The sequence below is a fragment of the Clytia hemisphaerica genome, unplaced genomic scaffold (genome assembly GCF_902728285.1).
Source record: "Clytia hemisphaerica strain Z4C2 unplaced genomic scaffold, Clytia hemisphaerica genome assembly, whole genome shotgun sequence".
In the NCBI taxonomy this organism is placed as follows: Eukaryota; Metazoa; Cnidaria; class Hydrozoa; order Leptothecata; family Clytiidae; genus Clytia; species Clytia hemisphaerica.
The window spans coordinates 807,761-834,017 of record NW_027104472.1 but is presented as its reverse complement, the minus strand read 5'-3'; the positions used below and the strand labels follow the sequence as shown (position 1 = coordinate 834,017).

The 26,257-nt window shown below is 35.4% G+C and overlaps 1 protein-coding gene and 1 long non-coding RNA gene across 2 annotated transcripts in view; one reads left to right on the top strand and one right to left on the bottom strand.

The window, feature by feature from the left end:
• Window positions 1-1,317: 1,317 nt before the first annotated feature.
• Window positions 1,318-22,745, bottom strand: LOC136821369 (adenylate cyclase type 3-like). Its single transcript, XM_067077604.1, has 24 exons — window positions 21,895-22,745; window positions 20,937-21,086; window positions 20,279-20,412; window positions 19,795-19,906; window positions 18,637-18,788; window positions 17,846-18,004; window positions 16,620-16,780; window positions 15,612-15,811; window positions 15,284-15,351; window positions 14,600-14,656; window positions 12,407-12,467; window positions 11,438-11,535; window positions 10,897-10,984; window positions 10,427-10,543; window positions 10,147-10,191; window positions 8,707-8,891; window positions 8,404-8,482; window positions 8,097-8,138; window positions 6,088-6,207; window positions 5,063-5,209; window positions 4,191-4,280; window positions 3,603-3,735; window positions 3,140-3,264; window positions 1,318-2,705 (listed from the first exon to the last, which is right to left on the bottom strand). Exons 1-24 carry the CDS (start codon window positions 22,615-22,617, stop codon window positions 2,538-2,540), a joined length of 3,414 nt encoding a protein of 1,137 aa, XP_066933705.1. The 5' UTR covers window positions 22,618-22,745; the 3' UTR covers window positions 1,318-2,537.
• A 3,067-nt stretch (window positions 22,746-25,812) lies between these two features.
• The window catches only part of LOC136821381 (uncharacterized), a 52,455-nt gene continuing 52,010 nt past the window's right edge, over window positions 25,813-26,257 (top strand). Inside the window, exon 1 of the long non-coding RNA XR_010848728.1 lies at window positions 25,813-25,905. This is a non-coding gene — a long non-coding RNA (uncharacterized lncRNA). The remainder of the gene's footprint in view (window positions 25,906-26,257) is intronic.

The window sequence follows — 26,257 nt, the reverse complement described above, 5'->3', positions numbered from 1 at the left end:
TAAGTCTTGCATTGATAAGTAGCGTATTTTGAAGTTCTCCTGTAATTTATTTTCAAAGCTGTCGACAACAAAAATCTCGGGTGTCTTTTCCAAAAAGTGTCGTCAAAGTCTGTTGTTTTATTTTGAATAATCGTGGTGAATGGTTTCGTTTAGATTTATAACGCCCTTAAAACACGCTTTTTTTGTAAGAACTAATAAATTTTGGCTCAGGCTGGGCTAATCTTAATTTTTTGAAATTTTCAGCCTTAAAATGTTCTTTTTGTAATATGACTTTAGAACATTTCATTTATTTTGAGTAAAATGATTTTTAGTTTGTTCTTAGATATTCGGCAGATTGTTTATCATTTGTTCTTAGTTTCGCGGGCTTAAAAAATTGTTCTTATAAAAAATACGTGTAGCTGGTTACCCCTAATGGGGGGTTAGTCTGAATCGCAGACCTCTACAAAACCGAAGGTAGTATAGCTAAAAGTACAAATTCGATTGTTTTCGTTAGAGGATGCAAGCTGCCTATAATGGGGATATAATTTATTTTTCTCATTTAAGACAATATTTTGAACGCCGTTCCCAGTAGGTTAAGGGCCACACAGGATCTGTGACAATGGGGCGTAAGGGAAGAAGCAATATAACCGAAGAACTTAATCTTCATTTTTTTTACAATATTTTTAAATAGTAATAATTTATTATCCAACAAAGTCTTTCTTTTGGTTCCAGCTTTGTACAGTCTGTTTATATGAAAGAAAAATATATAAAGCATTTTCAAATATTATTTTTTTCATATCCTCTAAACTATAATAATCATAAACTATAATCGAGGCGTTCCTTTACCTTAAAGGTACAAGCATGATCGAAATATATTGAGAATTCCGGTTATTTTAACGTTTTTTCAAGATTTAAAGTTCCGGCGAGAAAGTCGATTTTGGGCTATCTCTTTAATTTAATCGAATATTTCAATTTGGGAGGGGTTGGCAGACTTTCAGGCTATATTCTGACCCTATTGGACTATTTTTGAACTTTTGGATCATTAGATCCCAAGGTCCTTTAACTCAGCGTTAAAACTCTACCCCTCGAACCTACTTTAGAGCACTTACAAATCAATTGTGGTTTCAAAACTTCCTGGGGAATTTCCCTTTTTTCTCAAATATTATGACCTTGATTGTAAATTAATCAATCTTTTGCTCAAAATTGCAGTTGAATAATGATTCAAAAAAGTTGTAAAAGAGGTGGCACGTACGGGTCTGACGGTCTGACGGTATTAACTGTCGCTGTTTTGATGGCGGTATTCCAATAAAAATAAAAAGGGTATTTCGGGTGTCCCCGTACACCCCGTCTAAAGGTATTTTTTAGGTTCAAACTTTTGTTAATTGTAGCTTTTCTGTCAAAACTTAGGTAGTGCCCTTTTTTCAAACGAATCGTCTCTAGCTCTGTTAAAAAGTTATAAGGATTTAAAATATAAGGACAAGTACCTCTTTAAAAGGTATACCGGATAATGCACGCCATTATATCTCGGGAACCCCAAAAGAAGCCTAACCAGACGTAATTAATCGAACAGTTCGATTACTGAACTAATCGAACTTTGTCGACTTTAATCGAACGACAAAGTTTGATTAAATTAATTAATCAAACTTTTCAAAAGTTGCTAAAATTGTGAGTATTCGATTATGATTTAGTTCGACAAAGTTCGATTAAAAATACAGTTCGATTGGTTTGATTAATTACGTCTGGGCCTAACGAGGGGGCACCACACTGCCATTTTTTCCACGCTAACATAGTTTGCACCCCCTTTGGGTGCACCAACCAGGGCCTTTGTAAGGGTGGAGCTACAAAATTTCGAACTACGCGGGAGAGCATAATGAGTGCCAGCACACACCACAATGTTCGACGTGTCACCTAAAATCTTATGTCAGAATTATGGTGCCCAATCCCTCTCCATAATAATTTGAAATCATTTTTAAAAGTTTAGACTGGTTAGTGTCATAAATTTCCATGGGACAAGCTGGAGTTTTTACAAGCTCTTATTTGATTTGGTTGGTCGTTAAGATGTAATAAAAGAATCTTATTACTTTTTCTAAAGAACGCGTCATCTCTATCACTTCAAATGACCAATTAGTGAAGTATCTTGTAAAAACTCCAGCTCATCCCATTTCCATTAGAGTGTAAGAAGAGTGAAACTTTCCTTTTCTTCCATAGTAATACAAAAATATATTGGCCATTGTTATTAACATTTATATTCAAATTTTGACTGTCGCTTACAGACTGGATTGGAACTAGTTTTGTTATGTGACGGGAATGTCCGAGGCTGTTAAAATGGGACCCTTATGGACCGCACATAACCGACAACCATTATGCCTAAGTCCCCGGGTAAGTCCTGACCACATTGAATAGCTCATACATCAGCAAATCCAAACTGACACAACGCGTTCAAATAACATCCATGTAACGTCCAAATAACGTTATCTAGACGTTAAAACAACGTCACGTGTCAGCTTTCCGAGGAATGTGCTTCTGCTCCAATTATATTATCATTCGATCCCACTTCTTCATGACAATGCATTGTTCTGGAACCTAACTGGTCGGCAATAATCTTGGAATGTCCGACTAATTAGTATATAAGTCAATAGATTTCCTTTTCCTTTGACTGGTACATAACCTCTCTGTTCGAACTCAAAACCACGATCTTTTAATACTTCATATGTGTCCCCCAACACCTGAAAAAACAAATAAAGGGATTTATTGGTCCTTTTTACGCCGGCCCTTATCAGTTTTTTCCATTTTAAGCCCGGCCCTAATTTTTTAATTATAATTTCTTTTTGTGAAATTTTCTTTGTAATTCCTTTCCTAACTGCTCTCATCATTCTGAACGAGTCTTTGTCAAAATTTTCGAACAGGACGTTCTTATTTCAACCCCGCCATTCAGCTTTTACAAACCCTATAAGAAATGGGAGCTTCTGAGGGTACAAAATACTTTAACAATTTTTTCATGAATTACCGGCGTACCGGCAAAAAAGAGTAGACTGAAATACCGGAAATTCATTTAATATCGGAATACCGGTTATTTTCCCGTCAAACACCGGAATATTGGACTTCCGGAAGCCCCCTCCAACCCCTAAGAAGTTATCGCTGTAGTTCACAGCTAACTCACCTGAATAGTTCCTGATTTGCCAGTAGATTCCATACGGCTTGCAATGTTTACCGTATTTCCCCAAATATCATAATGAGGCTTCTTGGCACCGATAACTCCAGCAACCACTGGCCCATTCGCTATTCCTGTTAGATAGAGAATCAAAGTTAAATAAATACAATTAACTTTTCTCTTATTCGATCTTCATGGGACCAAAACATTTCTTCGAATTACAGAGAGTAATTTAAACCACTTCCCAGCTGAGGAGATTAATATATTAGTTCGAATTACAGTGATTTGACTGTATTTCTTTTGTTATAAGAATACTTTCGTTAAAAACCCCAGGTTTAGTGAGAACAAACTGCATTGAGAGAGTGTTACGTACTTTTATATAGAGTCAAAACAAAGATGACAGATACAGCTTTCTGTCTATGACGTAAGCTTAATGGTCAGTAATTAAGCCACGTAAAGTGAATATACTTACCAACTCTTAACTCGAAGTTATTAAATGATTCAGCATTCATTGCATCCAATTTTTGTCTTAAAGCCAAGGCAAAGTCTGTCAAATCGACCAAGTGTTGCCAAGGATCGCCACGAATGATGTCCGGTGAATTGGACTGAAGGAGAAAGACAGAGAAAGTTTTTAAATACTTTGTTTTAGCTTCTTTCAAAGCCGGTTGATACGTGAGACCTTCCCAATGGTGGGCGTGAAGGCGTGATTGGGCCTTTCTTGATGATGGGAATTTCTTTGAAGTGAGATCGTGATAAGAGAACATTTTCGGAATGATGGCGTGATTTGATTTTTTTTTGGCGTGTTGGCATGATTAGGGACTGCTTGGGGACTCATACATGCAATGGTTTTCCAGTGTTTTCATTTTGTTTATCGCTTGTCTCGTCTTCTGGATGTTAGGAAATTTAGCTTGTTCACAAGACGTCCAAACGATTTATTATGAACGTTAGCAAAATGCCCCTTATGCTAATATGATTCCTACGGGCTTCTGAATTTTTAAAACCCTAGAGAAATTAGTTTATCTTTCACAGATTTTTGTAAATATATCCATTATTTATTTACCTCATGATGAACGAGACCAGAGGCTGCCATGTAACAACTGTTCACTGTTTTGATTTTCTCGATCAAACTGAATTTCTTGTCTCTCAGCACCTAAGGATAATAAAGAATTATGATTGACCTACGTGCATCTCATGTAACCTGTATGCCAAGATTTCCAATATTAAATTTAAATCGTTTTAGCTCTGTTTTCAGGCATTTATTTTTTAACATTCATTTGATGTTCGGTTGTGAAGCTGGGAGCAAACCATCGAACATGGTTCTTCAAACATTTGAACTTTCTTGTTGAATGGTTTGCGCGGCATTTTCCAACATTGTTTCAAACATTTATTTTGTTGCATTACAACGGCTTCTTTCTTTTGTTTATTTTTCAAATCACGCGTTCAAAATCATATTCAATGTTCGATTAGCAATATCTTTTTGTTGAAAAGATACGATTTTTGACTCCGCAAACCATCAAACATCGATTTCAAACATGAAACGTCACGATGTTTGAAGAACAATGTTTGACGGTTTGCTCCCAGCTTTACATAGTTTATTTTGAGTTGACTTTCGAGTAATAGTTCGAAAATCCGCCTCAAATAAAAAAAAGAAAATCTCAAAAATTTTGAAAAGTTTGCACGTTTTTACGAGCAATCTAGAGACTAATTTCAACAAAAATTTACATGATTTTAGACTTCATGGTTCTTGAAAGGTTATGGAAATACTCGACTGCTTCTTTGTGTTTTTGTCCTTTGGAAGGGTTTTGAAAATGGGCCCAATTTCTTTCCTACGCTTTGGATTACTGAAACAAACTTTTTGTTATGTTTTTCGCTTTCCAATTTTTAGAAAAAAAGGTTATTTTTCGGACATTTCTCTCCATTTCGGACACTTACCTCATCAAAATCAGAGATAATTTCATTGAGAACTCTCATGCATTCGATACCACCATTGTTATAACTTTCTTCTGTATAAAATTGTGAGAAGTTTGGTATGGATGCAAATATTACACCCACGGAATTGTAAGATTTGCTGTACAGCTCCTATAATTAAAGAAAGGAAATTAATAGTTAAATCAATAGGCCTTTTCATAAATTACGTCAAGAACATCACTTGCCTCGTATTCAAACAATTACCATGGTTATTATGTCCCTTGAGAAAAAATGATTTTTTAAATAAAATCTGCTGGGAGTCACCATGGCAATAATTTCAAAACGAAGCAATTGATGTTAGAGATGTAATTTTTGAAAAAGTCTATCCTTCAAAACTAAGGAGCTAGGGATGTAAGGTTATATCTTCTTAGCAAACTCCGGTGACTCTTTAAATCAGTTCGACGATTTTAGCCAGGCAAATCTTCGGATTTCAAGTTGTGATTCCGATTTCGAATTATTTTCGGGAAACAATTAACGGTATTATTTAGCGGACAAGAATATAAGCTTTTGGGGTGACTTTCCAGTGCAGTTGTGCAGTTCGAAATTTTAACTGCTAAGAAAGAGGGTTTTGTTGTTTGCCAGATAAAGAAAGGTTCTTGCCCTGAGGTACTAAGTTTACAAGAGCTGGGCTTGGTACAAACGTATATGAATTTATTATTTTTCTTTTGGCGCTTCATAGTCACGTGATGTTAGACTTTAAAAAGAGCGGCTGTCTGAAGCTATTCACATATTGTTAGATTATTTACGACCCACTAACGTGACAAGAAGAAATGAAAGTAAATTGATAAATAAAGTTATTTTCCTAAATAAGTTTGCGTTTATCGACCCAGTGATATTCATATTGGAAATTTATCGTGACTTGGATCACGAGATTTACGTTTGGCTACGTTTCGAGAGATTCTTCTCCCATCATCGGGCAATGTATAGGATGTTTTCTCCACTATTTGTAAAGTTATTTTCGTTTGAATTTACGAATTAGAAAATAATACCGTTTCATCTTTGTTATCAACTTGTAAGAAATGTTCAATAACATGTATTGGTAAAATGTTTTGCATCAATGCTTCGTTGCGATGTCTCAAACTCTCCACATTCTGTTTGTTATCTAAAGCCTGAGGGAAATAAGTTGATAATACCGCCGTTTTCGGATACCTTATGTGGATTAATTTTGGCGGGGATTAAATTTGAAAAATCGGTCATTCGCCAAATTTAATCCCCGCCAGATTTTACGAAATCTTTTTAGAATTTAGAATTTCTATGGATATAGTAATATGCATTATTTAGTAAAATACCACGTAATGTTTAGTTTACCTAAAACCTTCCCATCCGCTAAATTAAAGCCCTGCCAAATTTTAGAAAATTGATCATTTGCCAAATCAATTCCTTGCTAAAAATCTCATTTTGGCCGATTGCCAAATTAAATCTACGCTTACAATCTCACGCTAAAATCAATCAACTTAAGGTATGTAGGGTTTACTCAAAAAAGAGGTATTGGGTCTGTGCGTATGGGAAAGGATGGTTTGTTTACCGCCCCAAGTCTCTGTAAGGGTTTGCGGATAAAGATCTCCTCGTTTAAGGAATATTTAGCCGTGTAGTATTTGGTTATCATGTTCAAAGTTAAATTCCTAATTGGCTTGAAAATTGTAGTTAATACCTAATAATAAATCTCTTCTTAATGCTTAGTATTTATTAAAAGGAGAAGGATCAAAGGTCAAGAAAGTTAAGAGTTTTAGGTGAAAGAGTGGGTGGCCCTTTCCTTCCTTACACGTGGAAAACGTGAAATCCAATTATTTCGTATGCAAAAATAAAAACCAAATTTGGAACATTATGAAACTTGCAAACAATCTTTACTTGAAAACCTCTCTCTGTTTTTTTAAACGTCTGTACCAGTGGATACCCCTTAAAACCACATACCCCTTAAAACCCACAATGTTGCATTTTTGGCTTTCATAACTACCAGATTTAATTTTATGTGGTATGTTTCACTTTTTTACAACCTCTTATAAATGTTCTTTCATAAAATACCAAATTTTAAGGATTTTAAAGATGCTAAAGTATCTTAAAATTCGAAGTTATTCAAAATTTTATCAAAATTCCCTTCAAAAAATCAGGTTTTTTGGACCTAGAAATTACACAATTGAATTTAAGGTCATAAAACCTATACTTTTTAGATACCTATACTTATTGTAGGTATGAAAAAATCATTTTCATCTTCGTGAATAGACCCCAGCGAAAATGACAGGCCCTTAAAATTCTACTTTAAAGCACTTTTATGGTGATGATCAATAAAATCTGAAAATCGACTTTCTCAAAACCTGGTCATGTTGCATACCAAAATGTCACAAATTTGATGGAGATTTAGAAAAACATTAGAACCATAGGTCAAAAATGAAGCGAATGAAGGTTTTGGCCTTTCGTAGCCGTTTTTGACGAAAAAACCACACACAATTGCATTATGGGCATGAAATCCTGAAAAATGAAATATTGTTGTGGGAATGAATTTCTAGCAAGTCTTTGAACCATTGAATCACGAAGCAACACCAAATTTGTATCCATCAGCTTGAGTATCCCGTTAGCAAGGGTCGGACTTTGTGGTTTTTAGCCTTATTTTTGTAGGTTTTAAGGGGTATTTTGATTTTAACACATATTTTTGAGATCATTTAGGTACTAATGGTATATTCATAACATTAGTAACTTTACAGTGAATCACTGTTCAAAATTTGAGGTCAAAAGAACTTTTTTGTAAAAAGTTATTCGAGAGAAACCATTTTGTAGGTTTTAAGGGGTAAATAGCTAAAACTGCACTTTTTCACTTCCTCGTGAAAAACTGAAAACTGTTTTCTACAAAACATCACTGCTAGGGAAGACAATCATAGACAACGTACTTTCAACACAAAAAGTTTCAGCCTTACACTCCAACTAAACAATGAGATAGAGGGTACCACTTTTTATTGTGGGTTTTAAGGGGTATCCACTGGTACAATTTTTGGATAAAGCTTACCTGTTTCTTCCATAACATCAATACTCTTGCATTTGCTTCGCTCTAAAGAATATAAAATAAGTATAATTTACATTTAGCCGAATCGGACCATTTTCCAGACGGACTGACGGAATTCGACTTAAATTTAGACAGAATTTCGGAAAAAATCAACCTATCGTGGAGAAAAACAATTCAAATAATGTTTTTAAAAAATACTACAAAAGAAGGAAAAAAACAGCAAAAACAACAGGATTTTCGCTTTCGATACCAAAACTCCGTGTCAATAGTCAATGATTTCATTTAATTTTGGAATAAGGTCATCACTAACCTGTCTTGAATGGAATAGAATAACAATAGAATAAAATATCAATTGTAAGGTCAGCAACAATTTCGTGGATAAACTTGGCCTAAAATTGAAAAATAGATTATTTATTTGAATAAGCTATTCACGGCTTTGGAATACTGATGATATCGGATTTAATTTAATCTTAAAGACACCAAAGAATGATCTTACCTTTTGCTGCAAAAACTTGTAAATTATACTCTAGTTAAAGAATTTCAAAAAAGGAAAAAGTGTACCCAATTTCATCCAAATCTAAATCATAAAGTTTCATTGAAAAAAAAAGCTTACTTGTATCCTCCAGCAGCACCAAATGTAAGATCATCCAATAGATCCAGATTCTCATTGATGACCAAGAAATGAACAATAATGTATGTAGTGGTCGTTAGAACGTACAGCACAACACGCAATAAGAACGATAGTTGCAACAGGGTTGTGATCACTAATAGTACCAACATCCCCAGGAAGGAATAGTACTAGAATATTGAAAATAGAATTAAGGGCTCTGACCATAGTGAATTTTCCATAATTGCCGTGTTTAAAATGTGTTTTCTGACTGATGTAACCAACAAAACTATGGCATGTTATACATTTTCTGTTAGACAAACTATTCCTGAATCTGAAAATTCAAAAATGCATTGAAAAAATTTGATGAAGAAGAAAATGAAGACTTTTGCAAGGAAGAGTATTTCAACTTTGAAGAGCTTAGTTTCGGCGAAGAAAAAACATTTTGAAATTTTTTTTGCAGCAGATGGTGTATCTTTTACCGAACAATAAAAATTTTTGCGGAAAATTTTTGTAAATGCTTCTTTGTCTCGAAATCTTCAAAATAGTGGTTTTTCATCAATTTTTCATCTGGATTTTGCTTAAAAAAACAGTCATAACTTTTGACACATCTTTTTAGAAAAATTTTCCACAAAATTTAAAATAGTTCAATTCTTTGCGGACAGTGTAAAGAAATTTTGAAACAAAAAAGTTAATTACCCATTAAAACTAAGCACTTTTTGTAAAAGAGGGTGATGCAACATATTATTAACATCTTTTTAAAGTTTATAACGTCATTTTTGCAATTAAATTCTTAATTACTCTTAAGGGATTCGATTAAAAAGCTATTTATAAAGGCAATTCTTTGTTAAAGGTGTTAAGGAACCTGAAATATAACTTTTATGTTCAAATACCAAAATTAATTTTTAGACTATGGTCAAAGCCCTTAAATTGATTGTTTCAAGCATCCGAGAATGAACTTTAAAATAGGAGATCAAGCTATTAACCTGAGCCGCACTCGAAAGACAACACGTGCCGGTGGATAGATAAACTTTTGAATAACCTTTTGAGCAACTCATTGATAAAGACGGTACAAGAGCAGAGGCGGACCTAAACGGGCTCACATCTAGTAATTCGGTGAAACTTTAACCCTTACTTTAATTGGTATTCTCTACAATTTTTAGGAACCCATAGCAGTAACATGGTGGCTTGCTTGGCAAACACTGTGAGGTAAAAAGGGGAAAGAGGCACCGAAATCAGTGTTTTAAAGAGCCTTTTTGCGCCCCTTCAAAAAACCGCCGCTGGGGGGGGGGGCACTCCCCCCTGCCACCACGCTACTGACCCATAGGCCAGCTATCATCAGGGGAATTAAGTTATTGGTATTGTGGGTTCGACTTATTTTTACTGAAGCGACTTAAGCTGAAGTGACTGAAGTCAATTTTGGCCGATTTATAATTTATTTCTTACCGTAGAAAATGCCACATCACTCTGGGCTGATGAATTACTGAAAATCTGAAAGCAACAAAAATATGAGAATTAAAAACCCGCTCCTCAGTATCTGTAAATCCCATTATGAGAACCGCTTTTCTAAGGTTCGAACCGATGAAATCGATCACATTCGTAGAAATGGGTAAAAACTTCAGAAAATTTAAACTTAAATATCGAAATAGTGCTTCCCTAAAAAAATCACAAAGATTAAACAAGTGCTTATTTGAGGAAATACGGTAGAGATTCATCATCAACTTACGATATCAATGACTTCAGCGAAAATAACAACCAACACACTGACAAACGCAATAATGTTTCGTACTGGAGCAAAGTAATGAAATAAATTCGATAGTTTCGTCAGGGCTGGTGGTATGACCTGTAATTAAAAAAATGATATTGAGGTTTAAGTATATTACTCTACTAACTAAACAGCCAGGGACATACTTAGACCAAAAGGGGTTGCGAAGATTTGCTGAAATTGAAAAAAGTCAGCTATTTGTAGGGTCCTTATTAGTGATGACTGCTTACATACATTTATCAATACAATAATGACCTGTTGGTGAGGACTGTACTGAGAAATACGGTATTGCTCTTGGTCAAGTAATGACTGAGCTTGCGTTGACCGAGGCTTCGATGGGCAAAATATTTAGAACAAGTAAGAAATACTTCTAAGGCTTCGCAGACACTAAAACATCCCTGGATTTCTAACAGTTAAAAAACTATACTTACATTTGAATATCGTCCAATCCACGTGATCAACCAAAACGTCAACAGAATAAACATACTGCTTGCAAACGTTACATAATTCACTGTACGTCTGAAATGAATGAAAAATATTTGTAAATAGAAAACTATCATCATTATGGAGGATATGAAAATTATAAGAAGCATTATTAAATCTGAGGATCCCAGGGTTGTTCTGTATGTAGTAAAGGCTTTCAAAATGAAAATAAAACATTCATTCTCTTGTAGTTTTCTTTTTAACAAATTGAACAAAAAAATATACTAGTGGTTTGGAACCATCGTGACTATAACTACAGCTAATCCGAACTTCCGAACAAAAGGGGCTCTAGATATGACTTGGAGTAAATTCCAGGGTGGTCAGTAAAACGAGTTCAAAAATCCAGAGTGCTTCAAAAAAATGAGAAAAGACCTAATCAACATATGGGGTACAATTTTTGGCTATTTTTACCCTTTGAAGAACTAGAGAGAGAGTTCCTGTATTGAATTCTCTTTATTTTCCAGAAAGGGGTTCGGAGAATAGCTTTACCTATCGTAAACAGTGAGTTCCACCAAGAAACTGAACAAGGTGATTGCCAAAGGACCAGCCAATGAAATCAAACAAAACATTTTCTTTTCACGGTAGTACTAAAAACAAGAGAGAGAAAATGAGTTTAAGTCTGCATAGGATTTACCGTGTCACCTCTTTTTGCTAGTGAAATTGCAGTTTAAAGGTTTTGTTTTTACATAAGTGTCCCCGTTTCATATCAGACACATATTTCATATCAGGACAGTGTCGGCCTATTGCTATATTTTGCTGATATAAGCAAAAAAAAATATTTTTCTTTTCCTCGTTCTGGCCAATCTTGCTCCACACACGTGCCAATCCAATATAAAAAATCTTGTAAATTGAAATTGACGAGTAAGCTAACGATATCATTATTATTATTCTTAAAGGGAGAATCAGGGATGAACCTATTAGGTGGTTGCCAGAAAGAGTCCTGTTCTTTGAATATGCTTTCGGGATGTTTGTACGAATCCTAAATATCAGTAACAAGAGAGAGAGGTGTCTCTTTATCTGCTATCGATTTAAATCGATGATTGTATTTATCGATTACGACCGTCTGGTTTAAAGCGCTCCTTTCTTGAAAAAGAAACATATTTCTTCGTTTGTCTTTTTTAGAACAACTCCCAGCCTCAGTCATTAGTGTGGCGCTGAAATCCGACCTCGCGAAGCAAGCCAAAAGTCAAGAACCGCCAAATAAACAGTTAGTGTTGTTAAAGGTTTTATTTTTACATAAGTGTTCCCGTTTCATATCAGACACATATTTCATATCAGGACAGTGTCTGCCTATCGTTATAGTATGCTGATACGAGCAAAAAATTGATTGTCTTTTCCTCTTTCTGATCAATGTTGCTCCACATTCGTGTCAATTCAATGTGAAAAAGCTTGTGAATAAAAATTTATGAGTTAGTAAACGATATCACTCTTATTTGAAAAAAATCTTTAAACTCTTACCTCCACTTCTATGTCGTTTTTCTTGAACCGTAACGTGATAAAATTGGCGGCGTCCGTCAATCTAAAGAAATGGGAAAGTATATTATATGGCTACTACAATACTATTTGCCCTTAAGTCAGTTTTGAGATTTTGATAATCTCAAGGTGCAACTAAATGGTTACACAATTTATTTATGTCGGTGTTTTTTACACTTTTGGCGAAAACGTGAAGTTTTTTAAAACACGTTTTAAAAATAAATACAAAGTGCACCTTTTCTTAATTGGATATCAGGGGATCGGCAAAGGATTGAAGATTCCATTCCTTTTTTCTCGAGCCTTCTAGAGAAATTAAGCTAGTACTTATAACCTTTGAAAGTTAGGAGCACGTTAGGATTAAACGGTTCCATAATGAAAATGGATTATGGATTCCAAGAGCAATAACTTTTGATATAATGTGGCTTTAGAACTGAAATTTTGCAGAATGGAGCATTTATGTACTTTCTATTTCTAAATAAAAAATCTTCCAGCTGGGAGCAGTTTGGAATTACTTATTCCTGATTTCTTTTTGAGTTTGAGTCTTTTTGAACTGAGGATTGGAGTATGTTTATTTGACATTAAGTAGTTCGAATTTAACCCTTTAAGTGCCGATGTCGTATATATACGACATGGGCTATATAGGAGGGCGAAGCCCTCCTGTAATGCCCAGTTTGAGTTAGAAATCGTTATTTTTGGTCGAACTCGTAGGAATTAGATTGTCCTTTATGGTCAAGCAAAAAAAAATTCAAAAGTGAGTCTTTCCAGCGAAATTTTAAGCAAAAAAGTCAAAAAAAATGCAAAAAATTGACAAAAATTCACTTTTTTGAGATTCTGACCGTTTTTTGACTATTTTTGGTCAACGAGTGATCCAAGAACCTCCAAATTTGGCCCTGTTTTACTTTATTCTGTCTTCTAGTGAATTGATTTGAAATTTTACCACTGGGCACCTTTCCATCAGTTCAGTCAGGTCCGCGCAGCGGGCCTGACTGCTTTAATTCCCTAACCTACCCCCCCCCCCTTGGCCGCCGCCCACCACGCCCTTCCTAAATCGGGCGGCGCCGAAGGCGCCCAAAAGAAAGAAGAGACTCTAAGCTATCCAACGAGCTATATACGAGCTTCTAATTCCTTCTAGATCAGGAGATATAAGCCCTTAAAGTGTGAACTAGCGATTTTTTAAAAAAAACTTAGTAAAAAGGACCCTGGCACTCAAAGGGTTAACTATTTGGAAGGTTTGGGTCCCTAAGACCACGAAAATAAAATTTTCCACTAGAATAGAGCATCCAAGGATTATGGAATCCTTCATTGAAAGAAGCATACTTTGCCTTATCCAAAATGAGCGTATTAGTCTGGAATGAAATATCCTACAAGGCTCTAAACTGATTTTTTACGTTATACGTGATATGTCGTTACGTCTATGCCTTAAAATAAGCTCAGATAGAGCCCCAAAGGATTAATAATTCCATTTTGCGAAAAGTTGGGGCTGGGGTTGGGTGCACCACTTCAATCGCTTTAAATTGGAGTTTTTAATCCTAAAACGCTCGTGAAACCGCACTTTTTGGTATCTGAGAATGTTTTAACGTAAAGTGCAATTGACTTTTGATTGATTTTAGATTGTAATCAGCCCATTTTAACGATGAAATGTATCTTTTATAATTGTTCAAGTTCAGAGATGTTTTCTGGATGGAATTTCGGATCCAAAAGTGCTCTTCATCATTGTTTCATAAAATATGGAGATCGTGTGACATGTTGAGACCATCAGAATAAATCCAAGAGCCACGTAACTCTCATAATTCCAAAGTTCATAAAATCTAATATTTTGGAATATTGAATCCTTCTTCGCTCCTGGGACCAAAACCAAAGCTCTAAGCTCGTGTGCTCCACCTTTTTGGAAGATTTCAACCCAAAATCCTTGTTGAAACTTATATTATTCAAGAAAAACCGTTTTTTAGAAAATTTAATGTCACGTTTTCGCCAAAAGTGTAAAAAACACCGACTTATAAGAAACCGGGTTGCTTAGGCTCGATTTATCAAATTAGCCGATTCTTTCACACTTTCATTATTTCACTTCAATCTCGTGAAGTAAAAGCGACCATCGATGTCTGTAATTCTACCAATTTAAACCATGTTGTTTATTTCAAAAAAGATCTAGTACGAGTGTAATGGTGAGATTCCACTTACTCAGAATTTCGATGTGCCAATTCTTCTGCCAACATTGCATTGATTCGATTTTCTTCTCTGGAAAAAAAAAGAAAAACAAAGTCGCATTAGATCACTACTTAAAGGCACTAGTTCACCATCACAAAATTGCAGGATAATGGGCGACACGAGTGAACAAAAGTTCTTAGTCATGTATCTTGTGTATTTTACCACATAATTATTTTGTATCTGTTTAGATACTCACATTCAGTTCCTTGATGATAAAGTAGCTTTTCCTACTATTAACAATAACATGTAGCTTTATTTCATGATTGGGTTTTTCCAGAAAAAAATCCATCCTTCTGTGACTGGAAATGCTGTAGCCCCCTGGAATTACAGGCAATTACAGGTTAAACCCCTCTGGAATTCTGAATTCTAGTAGGATTTGAAAAGCTACCCCTATGGAATTCCAGTTATTTTTGACAGATTTTTGTATCTCTCTCTGGAATTCAGCCACATATTAAACCTTACCCCCTTGGAACGGAAATTGACCTCCTTAACAGGGGGTATACGGTTTTTTTCTGGAAAAGCCCATTCATTTAATGGCAATTTAGGGTATTCTCTCTGGGAATGTGCGTTTGCCTGATTTTCCTGTGGAGAGGGTGCTTTGTAATGACACGACGAGCTACTTTGGTACTGTACAGTAGGGAGCGAAAAAATACTTACGAGTTGATATCATCAGTGTTTTGGTGTGCGTTCTGTTTGAAATTGTATGCTGCTGTATTAGTTGTTAGCTGAAAGAAGAAAATCATTTAATTTTATAAAAAAGAGATTCAAATAGCTTAATGACAAAATTTTTACCGACGAAATTTTCTCCGACGATTTTTTTCGGTTACTTTGAAAAACTTAAAGCTAAAATTTGGCTTTACGTGCTACATACGACAAACGATTGCCACAAACAACGTTCTTTCAACGTTCATCTAATGCTCACAACGTTCGTATAACATAAGATGAACGTTGAAACAACATTGTGTGTCAGCTTGGTATTACTAACCTCGTCCGCAACTACAGTTGTCACATCAGGGTCCGACATTTCATTCGAATCGATATGATGGTGTACTTCTGACTTTCTTTTCTCAGAAGCTTTTGCAAATGCGGAGGAGATTCTTGCTAGTGTCCCTCCACCGCAGTTCTCTTGGTCTGTTTCTTGTCTCTTCTTCTGTTGGACCATTTTTACTACCCTTTTCATTGTACCTAATCAAGATAAAGTTGAAATAAGTTATATTCATTACGTTATGTTTTCTGCGGAAACATCCTAGTATTTGCCAGTAGTGGGAATTTTGAATAATATCTCTCAAGCTTAAATTTGCAACTTCTGGCAATAACTAAGAGTGTTTTCGTAGAGAATATTACGTCATAGATCATAGATTCCATGGATATTATCATGAATGAGACACACATTTTTCTTGAAATTTTGTGGATACCTAGATCGGTAGACACGTTTTTCGTCTATCCTAACTCTTTTTATTCTACCTAATCAAGATAAAGTTGAATTCACTAAACTTTCCATTACCCTTGACAGCAGTTTTGCAAACCCGGACATGCAAAATCTTGGTTGAAATCTCGTCAGTCTAACTCGAGTAAGCTTTCATTATGTTATTGTGCTCAAACTACTTAATGTTAGAACTTTCACACTTGCTTGTGGTGAATGGATTAATAGCACGAGCTATATAGGTTTAATATAGGCTGCTGTCATCCACTAACGGATTTCTGCTTCCTACCTGCGGTTCTGTAGAGGTCTGCAATTCAGACTAAGTTTAGTAGTTCTCTATCAAACTGAGGTCAATGCGCAGATATACGTGTTATATAACCACAATAACAAAATCCAGTTGACTTCTTTAATTCGATCTTCAAGGGACCAAGAATTTTCTTCGGATTAGAGAAAGATTCGAACTACAGAAAGTATTTTATACTAATTTCTAGCCGAGGGGACAAATATTATAGTTCGAATTATAGAAAAATTCGAATTGTAAAGGTTTGAGTTAGAGAGAGTTGAATATACCTGTATTTCTTTTTTCCTTGAAATTACTCTTTGCTTCAGTGATGAGGTAGGTTTGTACTTTATTTTCTTTCAAGTATTCGTTTCTTTCACCTCCCTTACCATCTTCCACTTCGTACGAATCTTTAATCAGTTGATATGTTGCTTCTGTAATGTGGACGCGCCTGTTTGGCAACAAAAGGGGAATGATATAGTTAGCCCTTTGACCCTTTAACTGCCGTGGCATTTTTTTACACCCTCGACCTATTTGCCGGCCTATTTTTTACACCTTCGACCTATTTCCCAATGTCGGCATATGCCGACATGGGCAAAAAGAAGCGATTTTCGCTTCATTTTCTGAATAATATGAAGTATTAGCCAAGGACTATAATTTTGAGTTGAACATTTTAGAATAGTTATTTTTCAACATAGAAAAGTTTGTGGGCAATGGCAAGGAAATCAAAAATGCTCATGTCGGCATATGCCGACATCGGCACGGAAAGATTAACCCTTAAGACGTATATATTTGTTCAAAATTAGTCAATTTAAAAAGTCCCAAACTTAAGGCTTTAACCTCTGACCACTTCATTTAAAATGGCATAAACAGGACGCTTTTTGAAAGAATATAAAAATACCTTTTTAATGATACCAAAACCGTTCTCCAACTCTCAAGCTACAAGCTTTTATGTCAGGGAATCAAGTTTTGGATTTTAAAAAGTTGAAAATTTTCACACACAAAAAATGTTTCGTGTTGGAAAGGTTAATATTTTACAAAAGGATGGCCATAAGTTATCTAGAACTCAAAGGGGCATCATTTTAACGTATCTCATCCCATATGCTTACACAGCATTTTTAAACAAAAGAAAGAATAACTTTCTCTCACACGGACCACGAAGACCTACACTAGCGGCCGAAGACCTTCAAATGTTAAACTTAACGTTTTCCAGCGGCCGAAGACCTGCACTAACGACCGAATACCTTTGCATTAAATGTGCGATCAATTTCCTGCGGCTGAAGACCTTCACAAACGGCCGGAGACCTGTAAGACTCTTCGGCTGTTAGCGTAGGTCTTCGTCCGTTGACGGAAAAAAAGTCTGTTGCGTCGCGCGACCTTACACTTTAAGAAGTTAACTTTGCTTTGTCAGCATAAGCATAGGAGGCGCGCCTCCTTTCCATATCTTAAAAAGAAATTTATTCCAAAACCTATTCGACAAAGATAACCCTAATTTTTCGAAAATCAAATTTCTCACCCTGGGATTCCTCCAGATTCCATCTGATTTGCCAGTGTCACATCATTGGACCAAACATCAAATTGCCATTTCTTTTGTCCGAGAATACCAGCCAGAACGTGTCCAGAATGAATACCAACTCTCATGTCTATACTCACGTTAATATCTTCTCGCACTTTCCTATGAGTGAAAAAAAAAATTCCTTCTTCATTCTCGAATAGTTTCCCCTTCGCTGAACATTTTCAAATTAAAATTCAATAACAGAAAGTGCCTTCATTTTATTTGTGTAATGTATTATTTTTAAATGTTTATTTCTCTATTCTACGATTTTTGTTTCGGGTTCGAATTTACTTCCAACGATAGATTTGTTTTTTATATGAACAGGACCGTCACATGGGGGTAATTATCGACTCGAGAGCTCGCTATGATGGTCAATAGCAGGGGGGATTTTTTGTTGTTGGTGAGATAACTATTATTTGATCGTTTTTATGAGAACCGATGAATATTGGTTAAAACTCAATCGCCCTTACTTTTTTGGCACTTTGAGAATCATTTTTCTCGTTCTTTTATAAATCTCTTTGAAGTTCGGGGTCTAAGACCAGTTTTGCATAATACAATGGACTCTCGCTAATTCGAATCTCTACTATTCGAATCTTTCAAATCTTGGTTCCCGTCAAAGGGTTACTCTCTATAGTTCGAATCTCTCTTTTATTCGAACAAATTGAAATTCCGGTTCGAGTTCGAATTAGCGAGAGTCAACAAGCTCCAATATCGGTTTGCCGAGTAAATGGAAAACATTGAAGTCAACCTACTTGATGTGTTTGACCATGGCTAATCCCATTTCAACGGAATTCTCTGCGTGAGTTAATTTATCAACATTTGAATCTCCGTTAGTTCCTTCGTCGAAACCACTGATGCAATAATAACAATCTCCAAGAATTTTGATCCGCTGACATAAATTTCTCTGTTGAAGATAATAAAGGTTTTCTATAACATTGGCAAAATACACCCCTTTCTCACAGACCCGGTAAGATTTTCTCAGCAAGGGGGTTGAGTAAAAATAACGGACCAAATCTCCTTTTTTTATGGCTGGGGATTTGAATTCCCATGTTTTTGAACCAGAATATTATTAGTAGAGATGGGAAAAATAGCCCAATATTTTGCAGTAAGTAGTTTGTTTACTTATCTGATTATTTTCAGCGAGGACAAATGTCAGAGTATAATTTTCCACTGGGGACGATATTTTGGCCAATTTTTCAAATGGGAAGGGGTCCCAGTGCTACTAGTAGGAGAAGGACCTTTAGCTTTAATTTCTAATGTTCGAAGGGATTTTTTTTATAGTTAGTCATCATTTTTTCAATTTTTGTCAAATTTCAGCTTTTTTGAAATAAAGCCCATGTTTAAGTGGAATTTCAACTAAGGATACTATAATGTTACTGATGGACTTTCGTTTTGCGTTGTAGGCCAGCAATAAAACTCAGCTGGCACACAGCGTTGTTTCAACGTTTATATAACGTTATATGGGCGTTGTGAACGTTAGATAAACGTTGAAACAACGTTGTAGGCCAGCAATAAAACTCATTAGTGTAAGTTTGCTTTACCTTTGCTAAAGTTATGAGGGATATATCGTCCCTCACATGACTTAAGGTTTAATCTCAAAACTAATACCTTGAAATTAGAGAAATTTAGAGTTTTACTGTGGTGGTCATCTTTGAGATTGAGATTGCCCTTTTTTCATGTAGAGGAATAGTCGATGTTTTCATATGACAAAAAGGCCAATCTCAAAGGCAGAACAGGATTGCAAGATTTCCAATTTTCCAAGACACTTATTTTGAGATTGAACCTTTCGTCATGTGAGTGACGATATACACAACCAAGTTCCTTAACACAACTCTCTAATTTTATTTGACGTGATTGGACAAAGAAATCTGATTGAATAGAGGATCCGTCATAATATCTTAATTTCTCACCTTAGCAAGCTTGTCGAAGTTAGCGAATAGCTCGTTCAACATATAAATTAACTTTTCGGCTGTGACTTTGGATGAGTAGTTTGTGAAGCCAACGATGTCAGCAAACAATATACTAAATGAAGTAGGAGAATTACAAACCACTAGTAATTATATCCCTCCTTCAGGTTATTATGTACTTACCAGGGCTCTGTGGAAATTACAAACATCCAAAAACTGTACAAAACGACTCCAAGTCATGTCTAATAGTGGAAAACCACAAAGAGCAGGCTAAAAACTTTGGATAGGGCCTCGTTAACAGGTTCACTGCCGGGAAGGGGGGGGGGTCAAAATACTGCGTTAGCTTTGGATATTGAATTTTTTTCTTGTTTTTTAAATGCAACTAATCGCACGCGGTGGACTAGTTGACCATAAAACTGGGCACACTTTCACAAGAAATCTATTAGTAGTTAACCTTTGTGTGTAAAGGAGTATGTGTGACCTATACCTGCATTTATCATAGCTTTTGATATAAATCTTTTTAAAGCCTTCACTTTCATTGAGAATGGTGCCATCAGTACGCATGTCCTCGATAATCTTGTTTGCTACCGTTGCCGGTAAAATGGATTGAAGTAAACGGCGCTAGAAAAAAGAATAACATTGAAATATTATGTCAATCTAACGGTTAAGATGTGAGAAAATTTTGAGAAATGGACCATTATAGAAAAATCTATCTCCATCCTGCTGGTTTAGAAGGTCATTTTGGGAAGGTCTACACCCTGAACCTTTTGGAGTTTTGTCGAAATTTTGGACTCCCTTGCACTTTCCACAATTTTCATCGAGCCCTTGGATTTTTCTTGATTTTTAGAGTGCAATCCGAGTAAATTTGTAGAAAATAAAAATTGAAGTATAGATTACACATCCAAATGCAGGGCTAATACCGTGATCTGCAAAGCAGAGGGGCTTACTAAAATATACTGACTCCGTAGGCGCCACCATGGTTTGTGCCGGCGGGAGAAAGTTTTTTAACTTTGACCCACCTCCCTAGCATATCTTAAAATGGCCCTATTTCAGACTTATTTTTCCCAGAAATAAAAGTTGTTGAAAGTAGCCCCCATCTGTGGCTTGGGCCAATATGGGCCAATAGAAGAATATTAAGAGCTTACTTGATTTTTCTCTTCTTTTTCGAAGGACATTTTGACTTGAATTGCTTCTCTTGTATCGAGAAAGGAACGCCGTTGATTGACATCCGTCACTAAGTAATTCATAACGCCAATCACATTCACCGCCAAAAATAGTAGAACGTTCGAAATTATCTAAAACGAAAGAACACATTTTCTAACACAACGTTGTTTCTACATTCATCTAATTAGCTGGTTAAACGTTATTTGGACATCATGAACGGTACAATCTTGGTCGAAAGACTTAGTGTATTTTAATTTTTTTTTCAGAATTTAGAGTTCAATCGAGGGTTGCTATTTTAGCACTACCACTTTACTACCACGAAGCCTTATTCGAACAATTTTTAGCTTTTCAATCCTGAGATCCTTAGGTCGTCTTAAGTTTTATATTAAAACTCAGAGTTAAATCTTTACTTTCCAACTGTAGTTTAACGCGCTTAAAAATCATTTGTGATGTTGTTGTGATCATTTGTCCATGATTGTAGAAAGGTGTCAAAACATCGTTGTTTGTGAGCTGGGTGTTGAAATATTAAAAAATACTCTCTCTGTGGGCGTAACACTAGCACTCGAACTCGGACCTCCCGGACAGGAGGCCACTACGCCTACACTACGCGTTGAATTGGGCTCTTCCAGAAAATGTCCGTACATGAGGGTAGAGGATATAGTGTCCGGGGGTAGTGAAAAATCTACAAAATTTGCCCTGTCCGGGGGTAAGCTTGCTCTGTTTGGGTGTAATTTTGCTCGGTTTGAGGGTTATTTTGAGTGTCCGGGGGTCAAATAATGCTTGTCCGAGGGGGGGGGGTAGACCTGCTGTCCGGGGGGTCAAAATTCACAATATCAGGGCAGGGTAAATTTCTAAAAAATGTTAAATCCTCCACCCCCCATATTCAGATTTTTTCTGGAAAAGCCCATCGAACAAAATTTACAACAAAATTAGACTGACCTGTTTAGTAATATTGGTTGTAACATGGTCCAAGGTCGCACTCACTATAATACAATGTGTTATCATTGCAATCAACGAAACAATAATAGAAGCGTACAATCGAAAAGTGATCATAGCATATGTAACATATATAAAGAAAATGAATAGTCCAACTGAATCTGAAGCTAATAGCGGCTTAGTGGATGCTACCAAGTCAATTAGGAGTTGAATGTATATTATAATCCATAATATTCCTGATTGTATAGTATAGTTTGTGGATCGTAGAGTCGGGCGACTGAATAACACCAGTGTTATAAGACATGATATTATAGATATTGATGTTACGATAATACGTGTTACTAAATGCGTTTGTGTTTTGTCTTTTGAATAATCAATAGCTGTTATAATCATTTGTACCAGGTTATAAAGAACGACCAGTGATAACAAGAATCGTATACTTGTGCGTCTCCTTTTGGAAAAATAGTTCTGATATATTGATTCGAGTGCTGGACTATCGAATGTTGATGTGATTAGATCGATAAAACCCGATAGCGAAACAGATGCTTTGCGATAATTTTCGTTGTCATGGACAACTCCGGGTCCACCATTTTGGATGACGTCATTTTGTTGTTTACGTCTCATTTCGGTTAACGGACTTTTAGCAGCGACGGAGACCATGTGTGTTTGTTCTCCTCCATTGAGGGACATTTCGTCTACGCTGCTTGGTGACACACGTATTGTCATAACAAGCCCCTGTGAAGGAGAGTGCGTTAAAATCTGCTATTTATCTTCTAAATCGTTTTTGATTTAAATTTCATCTTTCTTTTTAAGTTTTTTTGTCACTTTTTCTTTTTTTGCTATAATTTGAATAATGTTTTCACTTATATATGCAGTCCTGAAAATTAAAGGTTGTATTTAAGTGTTCCCGTTTCATATCAGACACATATTTCATATCAGGACAGTGTCTTCCTATTGTTATGTTATGCTGATATAAGCAAAAAAAATGTTTTTCTTTTCCTCTTTTCTGACCAATCTTGCTCCACATCCGTGTCAATCCAATGTGAAAAAGCTTGTGAATTAAAATTGACGAGTAAGCAAACGATATCACTCTTATTTAAAAACAAAACCTTTAAGGAGAATACTACTTTAACAATGAATTTTAGTTTTAGTACAGATGTTTTGTGTTCTTTGTATTACTGCGTAATATTAACAAAAGGGAAAGAAAGAAACAAAACAAATTTTTATATCTGCTTTGATATTATAATTTGTTTTGGACACACTGTAGTAGATTCCCACCCTTCACTGTAGATACTTATTCAAATATTGGAACTTAGTATATGCAGACGGTAAGGGATTTTTCACTCTTCAAAGTTTCTCTAAGAGTTTACTTTTCCACTAATTTAAGTTTTCCTTCGCAAAGTCAAAAGTATCAAAAATATATCAAATTGAATAGAATCGTACCTGGTCAAAAAACCGTAATTTTTTCATTTAAACTGCGTTAAAAGAAAGTCGTCTAAAAAAGGCTAATGGAATCGACGCAAAAAAACAAATTCGAAACCCATGTATTGATTGTTGAAGTGACGATTTCTAACCAAAAAAGGCGAAATACATTTTCACGAGGCGTAAATTACTCGAAAAAATCACATACACCTTCCTTAAAAATCACGCGAAACTAAATCACAAAATCACAAAATTATGATAAAATTACACTTTTTTTCGAGTAATTTACCCTTTGCATTTTCATGTTTCCATCATAGTGAAAAACAGGAAGATGAAAACAGAGATAACATTTTGTAACATAAACAAGTTTCTATTGCACTAGGAGATTGTAATCTTTTTAGAAATCCATACCACACCCAAAATGTTGTTTACTGTAACTTTCATTCAGCGCTTTTGAATGTTCTGGGCGTTGGAAAGTCTCTACACAGACCCGATATCTACGGCTAATTTCAAAATTCTTTGTCATTCATTGTCTTTTCTGATTTGAGATTTTTCCAAGCGACCGCTGCGATGGAGTGGGTGTGAGAGGGGGGGAGACAACGAGAGAAGTGTTGCTATTTATAAATCATACATCATCCCCATACGGAAATTTTTTTATCAAAAAGACAATGTACTACGAAATGTTAAACGTAAGATACACTCTGGCACAGAGTAGGCGTTATAAGGCGTTATCTTATCGTCCGAATAAAATGGGGGTCCGAAATTGTACCTCCAAAAAATAAAAAAAATAAAAATAAACAGTGGGGGGGGGGGTCCGAAAATTAATAAACGGGATGATATTTATTCGGGACCTTAGAGTAAGAGCAGAGCATGGTGTGAACAGAATGCAGCTTTGTGGTAATAAACAAAGATACGAAAAAAAAGCAATTAGAATAACGCTCTAAATGAAATCTCCATGAAGGAGGCCCCCCTGGTGGACCTTCAATTCATGCAATCACGCAATTCTTTTTCGAAATCCACGCGTTTTCTGTTTACGCAAAGTTTCCTAATTCATGCATTATTCACGCAGCTTTTGTTATTTTTTCACGCATTCACGCAAGTGAAAAATCCCATTCACTCAAACTGCAAATACATGCATGGCCTACGCTTTAGAGGGTGTGGCTGTACAAATTTTTCTCAGTTAAGGAGTAAAACGTACTTAGAAAAAGTAAATCATTTTGACTTTTATGAGTCATGAGAATCTTTGAAATTTCCACGGTGAGATACTGAAACCTTTAAAAAAGAAAACTCATTGCTTTTCATATTCAGTCAAAAATTCATGACAAATCTTTGATTTCTCCCTGTAAATGTTACACAACTTACAATAACTCTCATCTATCCCATAAATACGCCTCTGCAAAAATCTTCTTAATATCTCCTTATTCTAACTTATATATTTGTTCCTCTATACTTTCAAATATATCTTCCTCTTTGACTTACATACTTTTTAATCATGAGAAAGAGTGCTAGGAAGAAATATAATTTGCATAGCTTCTTTTTTATATTTGTGAAAAAGGTGAATTTTTTTATTCATTTGCGACTAGCCGAGCCTGAGCCAATATAAACTATTCGTTTTTCACACTTAGGTCAAATTTTTTATTCATCAAAAAAAGGAACAAAATTTTAGAGTGAGAATTTCTTTTCCTTAGGTACGTAACAAAAACCTATCAAACACATTTTTTTATAAGAACACCCAATAAGGTTATTGCTAAAGCCTTTTTTCATTCTTAACACTTTTAACGCTAAATTCCTTCCATTTCCGAGTCAATTTTAGTGACTTTTCTTACTTCATAATACCTTATGTTATATGCTTTAAATTCAGCCATTTTTGGCTTTGAATATTGTTCTTAAATTGTTCTTATCATTCTTATGAAATTATTAATCTTAAAATAACGAGTACCCTACAGTATATCAAAGTAAAGTTGTTAACATTTTGCTCATTGAACCGGAGTGACCCTTCTTTAGTCTTTGGCTTTTGTCAAAGAGTAAGGCCCCATATATCAACTCGTTATCAAATTAGCCTTGCTGAGCCCTTTTTGATTTTTTTGTAGATCAGAATTATATGAAATACAATATATTTTATATACACGTTTTTTATAAGAGCTTTATAAGATGGCCAAAATATTAAGACTAGTTAAGAACATTTTAAGGCTTTATGGACCCGATTTCCCCATTTCCTTAGGAAATCGCAGAAAAAAGCTAACAATATGGTGAAATTAAGAACATTTTAAAAACAGTTTTAGACTTCATGAAACTCGAAAAGTTCAGGACAACCGTCTTAAAAAATTCGGATGTTCTTATAAAAAACATGTAAGAACAAATTTAAAAAAAACTTAAGGTGGTTTCGAAACTTCAGGAATCAAGGAGTATTGTATAAATCTCCTGAGGGTTTGAGGGCCCTGGAACATCCTATTTTCCCAAAATGTATCTATTTTGCTCAAATTTTCTTTGTAGATATTTGACAAGAAAAATTGGATATCGAAAAAAATTCAACCGATGTATATTCGACGAAATGAAGCTGAGATCATAGCTAAGAAATTCACATAAAAGCAGGTACGAATTAAAATCGTTAAATTATTTTCCTTTTTCCTTTTATCAATTTCTATTTGGTCTAAATTCGGCATAATTCGACGTTGTTTCAACGTTCATCTAACGTTATATGGACGTCTGTTGAACATTGGGTAGGCGTCAAGACAATTTTGTCTTGTAAGCTAGGTTGAAATCTCAAAATGACTCTCTCTCTAGCATAACCCTCCATAAATTGAACAATTTACGTTTATCCCCATTGAATGTTCGAGTAATGGAGAGACATTGTCACAAAATCTCCACCACACCACATTATGTACAGTATAACACACCCTCTTCTCACAGACCCACTGGGACCCCTTCCCGACCCCTTCCCACT

Bases quoted from the DNA above. Each gene is read 5' to 3' on its own strand.
- LOC136821369 (XM_067077604.1), bottom strand. From the start codon at position 22,617: ATGACAATACGTGTGTCACCAAGCAGCGTAGACGAAATGTCCCTCAAT. The intron at 18,789-19,794 runs GTGAGAAATTAA...TATCTTCAACAG, and splicing joins ACTTCGACAAGCTTGCTAAG to AGAAATTTATGTCAGCGGAT. The intron at 3,265-3,602 runs GTAAGTATATTC...TCTATCTAACAG, and splicing joins TAACTTCGAGTTAAGAGTTG to GAATAGCGAATGGGCCAGTG.